This window comes from Stylophora pistillata, chromosome 10 (assembly GCF_964205215.1).
Source record: "Stylophora pistillata chromosome 10, jaStyPist1.2, whole genome shotgun sequence".
In the NCBI taxonomy this organism is placed as follows: Eukaryota; Metazoa; Cnidaria; class Anthozoa; order Scleractinia; family Pocilloporidae; genus Stylophora; species Stylophora pistillata.
In genome coordinates, this window is record NC_142528.1 from 22,746,761 (window position 1) to 22,761,283 (window position 14,523).

The window sequence follows — 14,523 nt, forward strand, 5'->3', positions numbered from 1 at the left end:
AGACTTGTCGGATAGGGGAGCGAGTTCTCCCAGGGAGGGTAGGAAACCACCAACATGTTTACAGATCCCAATGTCGTTCTGACTTTAAACACGAAATTGAAATTTTTTTGTCTACGTTGTAGGTCCAAACTCTTAGGTAGGCTTTCACCACTGTGCATAAGTTAACACGCACGGGTTATCTGGCCTGTAAGAACTCATGGCGCCGCTTGTTTAGATCTTAGACTTTAGGCAGGCTTTTGTGTTTGAGTTTCCCCTCACGGTCCCTTTTCCACGCACGGCCGCCTATTACACCATCAGTAGCCGCTTATGACAAAAGTTATGGAAACCCTTGCTGTGGCGGTATGGCCAATTTAAAACACGCCTCAAATTAATGGGAATTTCAGAATCATTGTTAGAAAGCGTGGATGGGGAAGAAGAAACTCATAATGGAGAGAAAACTTCAGGCAACAAGGAAAAAACTGTTGATAATTAGTTTGAATCATTTACAGTAGACATAAAAGGACGCTTTATTTTTCTTCAGATAAACAAAAAATATCTATGTGTAAATAAATAATAAAGTATCAATGCCAGAGTGAATGAATAAATAAATTTTCACATTGTATCCACCAGTTGTTAATCTGTCAAAGGTAGACCTGGACTGAAAAGACACTATGTAAAGTTTCTTAATTTGGCTGCCTAATCTTGCTACCTTTCAGTCTAAGCAATCCCTTCGGTGGAAGGAAACACTTTGCATTTTGCGTATCAGTGCCGAGTCATAGCGATCTTTGCCAAAAACGTTCTTGACGGAACGGTAGTAGCCATCTGTAGATTGTTCACTGACGCTCCTTACTTTGAAGCGATGAAAGGGATGCAGCCAGCTGACGAGCCTCTTAAAGAGTGAACAGTATTTCAATGGATCTTTCGTGAATTATGCTTTTTTCTAGGAAAAAAAAAAGACACTACAAGGTTTAGGAAAATTTAGTGAACCTAAAGAGAAAGCATTTGCAACGGTAATTAAATAAGGTGGAATCATCATAAACAATTAGCTGATGAGAACTCACAGTAAAAACAAGAAAACGACCAGCCGGGGGCGTGGAAAACGGAAAGGAATGAGTCGCAACTGGTTTATTTCCACTACCAGATTGGTCGACAAAATGAGACGCGTTTTCTTTACCAAATAAGGCCACTATAAAGCAAAATCAATGTAATCCCAGGTAAAATCAGTTTTCAACTGAGTGACCAATTGGAACAAAGGTTTACATTGGAATAAGCCAATAAGAACACAGTAAAAAAAGGCAAACCGTCGGAAGCGCGGGAAAACGCAAATAAGCAAGTCGCGATTATTTTTTTTTTCTTGCATCTGATTGGTTGAGAAGATAGCGCGAGTTTTCTGGACCCCATCATAGAGCAAAGTAAAAGGCACAACCAAAGCGATCCAGGATTGCTTTTGACACTCAGTTGAAAACTGTTCTTTTTTCGACACAACTGAACATTTCGAATAAGCTTGGACGAATCAATCGCCTTTTAATTAAAACTTTGCGTCTCTCTTTGCCTTTGTGTTATTCTCTAACAAAATCGTCCATCCATCATACCTTAACAGAAGGCATCCTCGTCTTCCATAAGATCGTGCATCTCTGGTAACTTTCTTGAAGCTTGCAAAACACAGAGCCACACCATATCGTGATTTTCTCGCGTGTCACCCGGCTCATCTCACGCAGTTTATCCAAGCAGCCAGTAAAATCGATCCACTTCCAACAAGAGACGTTTCTGTTTGTCGATTCTTCCACAACGTCTGCGTACTCCTCCTTGCCAAAAGCTTTCAAGTTCGCCTTACTCTTATCGCGAACTCGACATAAAGACAGCGTGCTAGAGGTGGAGAAGAGAAGAATGTAAGGTTGCGAAAACGTCCATTTAATCTATGGCGGTCATAAAGAGAATACTAATTTATCCCCCCCCTGCCTCGTTTCCAAAAGAACAAAAAAGAGGCAGCTTTTTCCGTTTCAATCTCGTTTGTTCCTTACCAGAACTTTCTTCCAGTCCCTCTCCACCAAACTTTGAACACTAGACACGTGACCACCGTAAAGAGAAGAGCATTTATGAGAGTGGTGGGCGCAGTTTGTCTATGAGCTTCCCTCAAGTTCCGTATCAGCGGATAAAGGAAGCCCCACGTGATCTCTGGCTTGAAATTTGGCTGAAACAAAAACTTCATACGTCATTTAATGCTGCGATGTGAGCTCAACTGTGTTAAAGAATTAAAATTTAATATTTCAAAGTGAAATTAAGCTATGAATCCGTAAAATGACTCTCTTCGCTACAATAGACACAATAAACATGCTGTAATTAATTTCCCCCTCTCTTTGGGAGACAAGCCGAGATAGAATTCCATTTGATCACAGAATTTCGACACCTGACATATTTCGATCCTCTTGTTATCACTTAGAAGAAATGCTTTTCTCTTCTTGTTACGAGCTTGAAACGAAACAAAGTTACCCATGAGGAACTGAAAATCAGAGCTGAGCTATTACAGAGATCCCTGCAATAGGCTGGGATATGCGAAACGCGTCTCACATACTGCTAATATGAGCAATGCCGTCGTAAAGAGAACAAGAATATTAAATAATGTTTAGCTCGGTATTGAAATAGAGAAATACGTTTTTTCGTCTTGTCGTGTTATCTTTTCTCCGGCATAGTCTTGTGTATCGACATCGGTGTAATTTTATTTTTGATATGAGGTCCTCTAAGAAAAGAACTGTTTAGAATTTGTAACCAGCTTTATGACTTTTTACCCGGTAAATTCTCTGTTTCTCCAGTATATTCTCCAATGTCGACATAGAGTTGTTACTGACGACGAATGGTAAATATTCTTTGTTGAATTCCCGCGTCCACCAGGCTTTCTCGCCTCTGTTGAGAGTAACATTCAACAAAGTAAGTGACTAGGTGTAATTTTCAATTTATTGTCTAAAGTAATCCGGGATCGCTTTGTTTTTGTTTAACTTCAATCTGTGATTGGTCCAGAAAACTCACGCCACTCTCTGAACCAATCAGATGCAGAACTTAAACCAATCACGACTTGGTGGCCCGCGTTTTCCCGCGCTTTAGGCAGTTTATTTGTACTTTGAGTTCTCATTGGCTCTTAAAGTATTTTCCTTTCGTCTGATTGGCCGTTGTGATTTCTTTGGTTTTACGACTCAATCGAAAAGCGTCGTACGGCTCCATCAAGGCAGTTGAGAAAGTTCCATATGTCGCCGTATGATTACCTTGGATGGAACAAAACTTCCCACAGACTTGAAGTGCTCCTGGTGTAATGATATAGAAACAGTTGCGCTCGGATGAACCGCGGTGGAGTTTCCTTGAAAGGATTTTGACCCATCAGCTGTAAGACATCGGTACGTCCTTTCATTAGTTTATGAATCAAGCTCAGAAACCATGGATTTTCAGAGTAGGATTCAAGCGCTGCGAACCACATTTGCCAGTCCAAGCGAGGCTGGTGAGGTGCTGCAGTGATACAATGATTTAAGCAAAAGTCACAGTGCTGAGTAAGTTCCAAAAAAAAAAAAAAACAACATTTGGCACAACCTTAAGTCATTTTGAAATCCTCTCCTTTGCATATGATGCCCTTGCGTAGCAGTTTTTCCATTTCCCTTAAAGTGCACCTAAACCCAAAATTTTTTTTTTCGCTTAACGAAATAAGCTTATTTTTTGGAGTATTTCTGTGCAAAAATTTTTTAATTTGCTCAAATCTTTAATTTTCTATGCCCAGTCAAAATACGGAAAATCGGCCGCCATCTTGCCCCACGACCGAGTTTAAAGAAGAATGGCTCTAGCGGGTAATGTAACGTCAAATCGAGAACACTGAAGTCTGCATCTCACACATTTTCACTTGTTTGGGAAGATTGTCGCCGATATTGTCCGAAATATGCCGACTAGGTGTGTTGTATGAAGAATGTATGAAGCGCGATACCCTCTTGCAAATTTCGCACGTTGCTACATCCTTCTACAACACACTTAGTCGGCATATTTCGGACAATATCGGCGACAATCTTCCCAAACAAGTGAAAATGTGTGAAATGCAGACTTTCGTGTTCTCGATTTGACGTCACATTACCCACTAGAGCCATTCCTCTTTAAACTCGGTCGTGGGGCAAGATGGCGGCCGATTTTCCGTATTTTGACTGGGCATAGAAAATTGGAGATTTGAGCAAATAAGAAAATTTTTGCGCAGAAATACTCAGAAAAATAAGCTTACTTCGTTAAGCGAAAAAAATTTTTTGGGTGTAGGTGCACTTTAAGTCCTTAAGCTTACTTTTCCCATTTTCGCCCCATGCCCTCGCGCGGCTCAAGTTCTCCACTGGGATAAAAGGAAACGGGAGAGGATCCCTTATTGGGCGAGATTTATACCAGAAAGTTTATTTTGATAAGTTCAGAATAAGTAAAGTTTTGTAGAACAACTGTTCTCTACACATATAAACGAACAGAACTAATCAACTTCACTTGCAAATGAAAACACTAAATTTTGTTCCCAGAAAGTTTTTGCGTGAAGGACATCTCAAGTTTTGGAAAAAGAAGTTTTCAAGGATAACACTTGTTGTATAAATTCCAATATATATATTGGTAAAAGGGAAACTCGCTTAGGTAAATGTGACCTAAAATGTGACATCCCCTTCCAGTACGCCAGTATGGAGAAAATACTCTCTAGCCATAATATACTCACCAACAAATGGCGGTGGCTGATAAACGTTGCCAGGTTTGTATAAGAAGTTGTATTCCTGAGAAAAGGGAATAAAGCCTACAATTACCTATACAAATTACACTTTGCAAAGATTACAAAGAGCTAACCGTTCAACATCATCTGGAAAATGTATACAATCAACTCTCAGACGAACAATCCCTCAGACGATATATTCCAAACATTACTTTGGCTATTTCCAAAACAGTTAATATTCCTAAATATCACTGTAAGGCGAACAAAGCTCTGGTTTATAGGCAACCACTTTCACGGACAAAATTTTGTAAATTGTAGGGAGTGTTCAGTAAGAAGTAACTTCACAAAGATTCATTCAAACTTGCTCTATTATGAAGGGGACTGGATCCTACCTCCCAAGGACCGTCCAGTGAGTTGCTGCCTATGATGATAATCTCGGGCCGACCACCAACCCCAGTCATACTATGGAACAATAAATTATATATCAGTTGTCAGTGGGGTACACGACGCATGGCTACAAGGTAAGCACGCTGAATAATGAGCGCAACAATGAAGACAAAGATATGGCGGTTTTATAGCGCATTTTCATGAGTTCTCATGCTCTCTCGGGACAACAATCTGTGGACGTCTTCAATTAACCATTTACAAACACAGGAGGGAAATCTTTGCATATGCCTCCAATTTTAAAACAAGACCAGACTACCACTCCTGAACACCGTATCTGACTTTTTATAAAGGTTTTCTCCAATTTGAAATGATAGCAGAGAAGATGCAGGAGACGGGGCTCTTGACTCATCGTCGTTAACGGGGAAAAACTACAATATCTTTTCCAGATGTCATCCTACAAGCAGCATATTCTTCTCAGATATCATGAGACCCTGTGTGTTGCTCCGCTTTTGGGCCTCGGGCCCGTTTCTCGAAGTCTCGGTAGTTACAAGTCCCGAAAAGCTATTTTCGTTTGCCATTTTTACATTCAAGAACGAGATATTTGAAGTTTTGAAATTAAAACACTAATCAATTTTGAGCTAAGAATCCCACTGCTGTTTCTTAGAAAGGATCCTGAAATATGGTTTTGGACCCCGCCGTAAAGTAACCGGGTTTTAAAAGAAAAAGACCCTCCAATGGTCAACCTCCCGCAAGGTACGCCGGTACTGCAGTAATCCGGTGCTCCGGTAGTTCGGTGCTATACCAACTACACTAACCGCTCACTGGTTGTTAAGAGTCATGCAAGATAAACCTCCCACCTTCTGAATAAGCCGTAAGCATTGGTCAGCTCCAGATAAGCCGTATGTCGATACAAATTAACAAACGTCTTGGGAAGGCTTCGCTGGACAACACGATCAACTGCTGTGAGTGAGTACTGAGGATTAGATGCAAACGGAAAGCAATCAGAAAAAATCAATAGAAAATAAAATTATCCAAATTAAAGTTATAATTTGAATAAATCAACAAAGTTGAAATGGTAAATTGGCCACCGTTACTATTATAAAAGCTGACGTTTCGAGCGTTAGCCCTTCGTCGGAGCGAATAGGGGAATTGTGGGTTGTGTGTGCTTTTAAAGGCAGAAAAAGGAGCTACGTAATTGGTGGGAACATTCGTGTTTTTCTCGGACATCGAGTCTTACTCATCGATTCCTACTCACCAAGCTGACAGAAAACATCAATAAACCCACGACAGACCAGAAGAGACACTGAAACAACTGCCACGCCTTAGTACGCTTGCTGCACTGCTCCAAAAGGCACCTAAAACGCGACACATAATTTTCAACACAAACATAAAAACGTTCTCCATAGTTGAATGAAAAAAATGATATTGTTGCATGACTGGATATTTCCCCCAACAGCACACGATCTAACGTGACATCCAATAATGAAACTGTTTCCCGCCAAACGTCTCTGAACCCGCTGTTACCCGCGTATTTTGACCGACGACCGCTTCGAGGCAATATTTCCTGACAATCCACTTCGGGAAAAATTGAGATTCTCGGGAAAGAAAGTGGTAAGTGTCTATTTTTGACCTGCGGATGAAATACAAGCAAAGAAATAATCCAGCATGATCATTTTCTTTGCTTGTTCTCGATAGTTACTGCACAAAGCCCGTCTTTGGGCAATTAAAAGTAGGTTTACGGATATAAAATCTGTAAAAAGAGCGTGGAGAAACAACACTCAAATTCAAAACCACCAAAGAGGATCTTCGCTTGAGTTACAAATCTATTTCGCACTACGCATGTTACCACCTCACCTAGTAAACGCTCCCAGTATTTCGATTAAAAGAGACAAAAAACCCATCCACAATGCAAACTGTGTGGCGAATTGAACTGTGTTTACAAGCTGTTCAGGTGTAAATGCTAGAAAAAAAGGAAATGTGTTGATTTAATTGTAGCTTCATGAGATAAACTTAGCTCAAACTTACCACATATTGACGCGACAAAGTTAATCGTTTACCTGTTTTGCAGTGGATAGGTTCGTCTTTTGTGATCTTAATACTGAACCACTTGACGGTGCAAACAATGATAATTATCAAAACGAAAACAAACGAGATTGAGATAGAGGCCAGCTTTATCCAACCAAACATTTTGCTGTGCAGGAAATCCCTCGCCTGAGTGAATTTGGAATTCTCATGAAGCGAGTTCATCCAGTGTAAGACATACTCCACAAGTTGAGAGGTTGTTGAACTTTCTTCTGTTAAGAGAATTAGGGCAAAAATAAACTGACAACAACTCGATTAACACTGAATAAGTTACACAAGCGAACGTGAATGCTCATAAAGAAGGAAGACTGGGGAATGGGGAGCAGAAGCCCCGGATCAACGGCCGGATCTGAGCAACTGCGCACCTATCCCTCCCTTAACCCAACATCAACTTTAACTTCTTATCAGCTGACTGTTGTTGGGTTGGGGGGGGGGGGTAGGTGTGGCATTGCTCAGATACTAACTTTGATCCAAAACCCCATGGGAGATAAAAAGGTTACGGGGTTACCCGCCCCTTTAGTGCTCCTCTATCCAGCCCGTTGAACTTGCAAATGGATGAAACAGCCAAACAAGAGATTTTTTAAAACGTTTAGAAACAATTTTAGCTAGTAATGCCATTTTCTCTGACCTGGGCCAGTGCTTCTCTTCGATACGGTTTTCCTATCCTCTGAACTTGACGCATTTTCACTTTGTGCTGCTTCTAAATCTGTAAAATGAAATGCCCAAAATATATCCTTAGAAGAGTACGATTATCAATAAAAGAAACGACAGTCAAAGTCAAGTCAAATGACTGTAAATATACTGATGAAAATCATATATGTGAACTGCGGGTTAAGAAATGAATACCAAAGCGATCTTCGCAGTTATGAACACTATTCGAGCAGTGGTGAAAATAAGGCCTGAAAAAAATTCAGGCCTGTACGGGATTTGAACCCATGACCTTTGCAACACCGGTGCAGTACTCTACCAACTGAGCTAACAAGCCCACTAGGAGCTTGTCATTATAATGGTTCGTAATAATCCCTTATAGGGGTGAAACGAAGTCAAGAAGTCATCACCTACATTTTCTGAGCATTTAAGAAAGGAGAGAACAACATGTAGCTAATATGTGGTTTTCTCACCATGGGGAAATTAACTAACGGCCCACCGAATCATACCTTTATTACTTCTGGAGGCCATTTTTTCTTCCACGTCTTCCTCTAAGCTCTCCTCTTGTTTAACCTCTGAGTATCCGACACGAGGTTTAGCTTTTGTTCCTGTGAGTAATATAAGGGCACACCCTTTAGCTCCCAAGATCTGATTGTTTATTCTCCCCTCCGGCTGCTACACATTTCCTTGTGACTAAGTTACGAGAATCTGGTTTTATATCAAGATAATAACTTCTACCTGATAAGTTTGAGTATTCTCATTACCTGTGTAGTGGATAATGTATGGATATCATAGGGGGAAGTTACACGTTAGTCACTTCTGGAAATTGAAGGATTGAGCCTTACTTAAATACTTTTTCGACTATCTTCCACTACGCAGTGTTACTTACGCTGGTTTGCCGCACAAAAACAGCTTGAACGCATGCACCGTCTGCACAGGAAACACTGTATACGAGAGAGAATACACTTGTCATCAAGCACCGATATGCACAAGACGATTGTCAGTAGGTTGAAGAAGTTGTAGTTACCAGTGAGAAGAATCAACAGTTGGAGAAAAACCTGACATGAAAATATGATAGATAGGTTAGCACCAAACTAAAAAGAATTCACTACAAACATTCCATCCCTTTGGGCGAAGTCCGCCGCACGAGTAAAAAAGAATTCAGCCAAAGTTAAAAAAATTGACGTTAGCACGCGCGGAACCTTTTTTTGCGCCTCACTTCCAGAGTTCCGGCGCGCTAAACTGAATTTTTTTTCGGTTTTGCTTACTCCCGCGACGGACTCCGCCTAAAAGGTGGGATTGGTCGTATTCTATGTGAAGAAAGGCCCTTTCGGATCAAATTTGAAAAAAGTCAGTTATAGCAGTATGTAAAGGCTCTATCTCAAAGCAAATTTCATCTGGGTGTGGAAAGTAATTCTGAATTTCTTTGCTTTTTGTTTCATTTCGCTTAATGATCAGTCTTCAAAACCCTGAATCATTCATTAACATCATGACAATGATCTATAAGCTTTATAGAAATTTTAGAAATTTTACAAATGTTACAGAAACCTTTCCCACCTCACTGCAATAAACAAACACGCGAAGAATTCTCACAGGAGCAAACGCCAGAAAAGGAATTCCGATCTCAATGACATATCTACAAAAAGAAATACTTTTGAACGCAGCAAGAACGATAACAGATGAAGAATTAACAACAGGCAGGAGAGTCTAAACAAACATATTACTTTTTCCCTTCATCTCATGGGTCCTCGCACATTTTTCTGCATTTTCACTCTGAAAGATAACACCATGTTGTTTTGTTTTGTTTTTTTTTTAATTCAATGGACGAGGTAAACGGGTACGATGGTCTTTTGCTCTTGAAGGAGCACGGTGACCTGTATTTTTGCTCAGTTTTGGTGTACAGATTATCCCCTTTAAATTGCAGAAACTAAAAAAAAATTATCGGAGGAAAAAAAAGATATAACTAAAAGCGTGCACGAAACCCGTTGCTCGAGGATGAAAATTATGACCTTGAAAGCAACGACTCGAGGAGCATTTGAGTCAATGTCATTTAAAATTGCGCGATTTTTTTCGCATATTAAATATCACATTAATCCATACGCTCGAGATTTCCTACCTCAAGTATTTTTCCAATTTTTACTAGAAAAACTCTTGCCCCTAGCTTCTGAAAAATGTGTCTTGAACCGATGAAATGGCGGCGTGATTAGTACCAGTACAGTCGTAAATGGGGTAAGATTGGCCCATCATATCATATCTTTTAAGCAAGCGCGGTGACCTATCTATTTTAATGTAGTTTTCGAAATAGACATTGGTAGGGAAATATTTGAGGAAATTTAAAGCAAATCGTTCGAGGATTTTTTTCCTGAGGAATCAGTTTAACAGCAACTGCACATTTTCCCAGACTTGCCGTGTTCTTGTTTTTGCTGCTGTTTTTCACTGTGGATTTATCATCATGCTAAAAAAATTACTCAAATATCAAATAGCAGTTTTTTCAATTATGTACTTACGTCAAAACCACACTGAGTCTATGGAACCAAACAGGAAGCTTCTGAAAGTACCACGCAACTGGTGTGGGTATGCACTAATAAAAAAGAACAACAGATCTCCTCAACCTTTTATCTGAATCATTTAGGCGTTGAAACTCATGAAAAACTGTGCTCTTAACTTCTCGCATGATCGTAAATAGGAAAAGTTTTGGACATGAGGTAAAAAAGGAACTATGACACTGTTTGGGCATCTTATTAACCTTTTAACTCCCAGCAGTGATTGACATGTAACTTCTCCTTATAATATTTAACAACTTATCAGGTAGAAGTTGTTGTCTTGATCTAACACCAAATTCTCGTAGTTACCGATATGGCGAGGATTGCTGAGCGCCGGGTTACATGATACGTCATTTTTTTCTTGTATATAGTCTTCTTGTAAATAGTTCTTGAAGTCTATAGTAGGTAAAATGTTATAGAAGTCTATCTAAAACGAAAATGAATTTAAGGTCGAGGACATGAGCTTGGCTATTTTTTTTTTTTAAAGAAATTCAGCTGAAGTTGTGTAGCAACTGAATGGGATAGACAGCAGTTCGTTCTGATCCTCTTCTTACTTGAGACTCGTAATGCCAGGTAAGTGCGCTTAGATCCCACCATGTTCTGTCCATGTATGTCAGTTTAACAACTCCTGAGGCAAACATCAGACGAAACAATAACCACTTAACCAGCCACAGGGTTACAGTGTCATGATGCCTTGAGATGCACCTACAATGAACAAAACCAAATCTTTGTTTGTAATTTCAAGTTGAAACAGTCAATTTAATGAGGTGAGAAAAGCGACTTGCTGAGTCAGTGACCGACTTACAGGATGATAAACTAATTGAATAGTGTCAGATCTGACTAAATGCTGACTTACTGTTCAACTGAATGACTGAATAGCTATGCCACTGAACTGTAAACTGTTTACCTCCCTGAAAGATGGGCTGAATGACTGACTGAAATTCTCACTGACAAACAGATTCACAGAAAAACTCTCTATGGCTAACTCACTGACTTGCTGACCTACTAAATCACTGATGGATTAACTACATGAATGAATGGCTGACTTCACACTTACCAACTAGCAGACCAACTGACTTAATGAGTGATCGACTATCTGACTAGATTTTTGACTGACCAGCTGGCTGACTGACCGGCTGATTAAATGACTGACTGATTGACTGACTGACTGACTGACCGACTGACTGATCAAGTGACTAACTAACTGATTGAACTAATTGAGTGACTGACTGATTGACTAGCAAACTGATAGAATGGCTGTCTGGTTGACTGACCAATTTGCTGACTGACTGAATGGCTGACTGGCTGATTGACTGACTAATTGATTGACTGAATGACTGACTGACTGACTGATGGACTGATTGATTAACAGGCTGAGTGACTGACTAGCTGACTGACTGACTTACTGGCCAACTAGCTGACTGAATGATTGACTGACTGACTGACTGACTGATTGATTAACAGGCTGAGTGACTGACTAGCTGACTGACTGACTTACTGGCCAACTAGCTGACTGAATGATTGACTGACTGACTGACTGACTGATTGATTAACTGGCTGAGTGACTGACTTGCTGACTGACTGATTTAGTGGCCAACTAGCTGACTCAATGATTGACAGACTGGCTGACTGATTGATTAACAGGCTGAGTGACTGACTAGCTGACTGACTGACTTACTGGCCAACTAGCTGACTGAATGATTGACTGGTTGACTGACTGACTGACTGTACCTGAGACGCCTGCACTTAAAGAGTGTTAGTTTCCCAATTTTCCAGGGTGCAAAAACAATGTTCCAGGGAGCAACCAGAAAGGCCAGAAATCCTGATTCCCACAACAGTGCATCCCTAGAAGCAGTAATATTACATGCCAAATTAGATCAATACTTAACATAACTAGAAATTGAACACTATCTAAATGACCTGGAAATTCATCTAGACATCCACTGCAACCCATTGCTAACACGCTCCTTGACCCTAAGGTACAGTATCAATTGTGTCCTCTGCATATTGAATTTCCATTAAATATTTGGTCCAACTGTAATTCTACCACTCGACACTGGTACCTCAAGTTTTCACAAACAAAACTACCTACCACTGGTACTGGATAAATATTTGACCAACCTGTAAAGAGAAATCATCCATTGATAAATAAGTAAATTTTAAGTGTAGGTCATACAAGCTTGAATTCAGACATATATCCATGGCCTTCTTTTTAGTTGCTGAGTTAAAACTGTTTCACTTTTTGACAGAACCACATGAAAAAATGGATACACTTGATCGTTTTCTCATACAGTTTGCATACTATATGCCAGTATGATCTATGCCTAATATCAACCAAGTCTAGTTTATATCTTTATTACCAATCATTGGTGCTGAACTTTATGAGAATCTAAGTATTTAAAAGTAAGATGCATTAGGCAAAACTTAAAAACTTAAGGAAAGATGACATTAATGAGGTTTTGTGATCTAAATAAAATACAGGCAGAAGAAAAGATGCAGGCAACATGGAAGCAATAATATGTAAAGAAAATTAAGCAGAGTGGAAAGAGAACTCACTGGTAACATAGAGTAGTACAAAAACCACAGCATCAGGAAAGCTAGGCAGTCACGGCATCTTTGGGACACAAGGAGAACCAGAGAAAGTAAAATGCCAATGACACACAAGAACTCCATCCCTGTGGGTGTGTCCAGTCCCAAATATGGTGTCACCCATAAAAGAGTGGGTGTGGTCTTGAACAATCCACTAAAGGATCTGTCCAGTGCTACCAAGAGAAATGATCAGTACTCCAGGTGAGCAAACTACTTTGAATAGGATAGATAAAAAGTTGATTTAAGATAAACATTTTTCTGAGAGACTCTGAAAAAGAATTGTGATGACAAATTTTAATGTAATTCAAAGTCATGACAACAAGCAAGTTACCATGGCAACTGTTACAAGACTTCATGCAGTTCTCAATCATCCACCCCGTGTTTGCGATACACTCTCCTGACGACGCCCACAATGGACAAGCAGCACTTTTATCTATGCATGATGACACTAACAAGACAACAAATTTAACAGGAAAATCAAAAACTGATGTCACATAATAGCCACTGTTATCACAGCAACTTCCCTGAAGCTGAAGCATGATGAATCTACCATTAAAAAGCCACATTACTTACAGTCGTGCAAAATGTAACTTGCAGGGAGTAGGCCATCATGTCCATAGAGACCTGTTTGGAATGTATTCAGAAATACTGTTTTTTTTTTTTTTAAAGTTTAAAATCAGACCCATCAAGATTTGGCACTATGTATGTTAGAGGCCCTGTAAGAGGTGATTTGGCTACTCATTTGCTGGAAAAGGTAATAGAGGTTTTGCACAGCAGCCATGTTGGATGGCAGGAACAATGAAAATATTTTGTATAAGAAAGAAAATTTTTTCCCATGGGTAAAATAATCTATTGTTCCTGCCATCCAACATGGCTGCTGTGCAAAATCTCTATTAAGGTAATACCATTTAGTTTCCAAGGGGGAGGGGGGGTAGAAGTCTTTTTAAGAAATTCCCACACAGGCAGAGATCTCCCTCCAGCTCCCCTTCACCTCAGAATTAAAATGGTTTGTCCATATGCAGGTTTGGCATGCTATTATGGATTCTTCTGGATATCCATCATTAATCCATAAAAGTAGACCTCTTTAGCGTGTATGCTTTATTTACCCACTTCAGGTCACGTGATAACACCGTAAAGAACTGTTTCTTTCAATTCCCTTTAAGACCTGGAATGGCTAATTAAAATTAACAAAACGTGCAAGCTAAAGAGATCTATTGTTGACAACGGTGGTAGAAAAATAAGATCAGACAAAGCAACTGACCTGGTATTTGGACGTAAAGAGAGGTGAAAGCAAATAAATAGATGGCTGCCATGCACCAGAGAAAGCCCTGTCTTACAACCTGTTGATGTTGCTTGGAAGATTTTAAGTCTGAAGCCATTCATCGCTTACTCGCTTAGCCCGCGCAATAATTTTATGTCCTCGATTCAAGGTTTTTTCCTATTTTGATAATATTTCGCTTGTATTTTGAGAAACAAAACACGAAAGGAGAAGACAAATTTCACTTCAAATTGGGCGCCAATGACCACTTAATCTTGAAAGAAGAAGCAAAACAACAACCTGTCGACATTGTAAAGTGGCTATCAGCTGTTTTT

The 14,523-nt window shown here is 39.8% G+C and overlaps 1 protein-coding gene and 1 non-coding gene across 3 annotated transcripts; both read right to left on the minus strand.

Moving 5' to 3' along the window:
* Positions 1–481: 481 nt before the first annotated feature.
* On the minus strand, positions 482–14,489 carry LOC111330285 (lipase maturation factor 2). 2 transcript variants are annotated; one of them, XM_022935117.2, is made up of 23 exons: positions 14,192–14,489; positions 13,504–13,554; positions 13,262–13,378; positions 12,898–13,103; positions 12,434–12,462; positions 12,073–12,186; positions 10,896–11,046; positions 10,306–10,379; positions 9,356–9,434; positions 8,688–8,856; positions 8,308–8,406; positions 7,779–7,856; positions 7,126–7,362; positions 6,923–7,028; positions 6,324–6,423; positions 5,926–6,041; positions 5,074–5,143; positions 4,691–4,745; positions 3,237–3,474; positions 2,766–2,880; positions 2,001–2,170; positions 1,572–1,845; positions 482–919 (listed from the first exon to the last, which is right to left on the minus strand). In XM_022935117.2, the coding sequence occupies exons 1-23, from the start codon at positions 14,307–14,309 to the stop codon at positions 908–910; spliced, it is 2,778 nt and encodes a 925-aa protein (XP_022790852.2). In that variant the 5' UTR covers positions 14,310–14,489; the 3' UTR covers positions 482–907. The 2 variants fall into 2 exon arrangements, with proteins under 2 accessions (XP_022790852.2, XP_088592153.1); XM_088736027.1 differs by lacking the exon at positions 482–919 and adding an exon at positions 1,022–1,165.
* Positions 8,063–8,135, minus strand: Trnat-ggu (transfer RNA threonine (anticodon GGU)). The gene has a single exon. It is a non-coding gene; the product is annotated as a tRNA-Thr (tRNA).
* Positions 14,490–14,523: the final 34 nt, after the last annotated feature.

Excerpts from the sequence above, each read along its gene's own strand:
- LOC111330285 (XM_088736027.1), bottom strand. The coding sequence starts at position 14,309 with ATGGCTTCAGACTTAAAATCTTCCAAGCAACATCAACAGGTTGTAAGA. Across the intron at positions 8,407-8,687 it reads TTTTTGTGCGGCAAACCAGC|GAACAAAAGCTAAACCTCGT; the intron begins GTAAGTAACACT and ends TATTACTCACAG. Across the intron at positions 7,029-7,125 it reads ACCTATCCACTGCAAAACAG|CATTTACACCTGAACAGCTT; the intron begins GTAAACGATTAA and ends CTTTTTTTCTAG.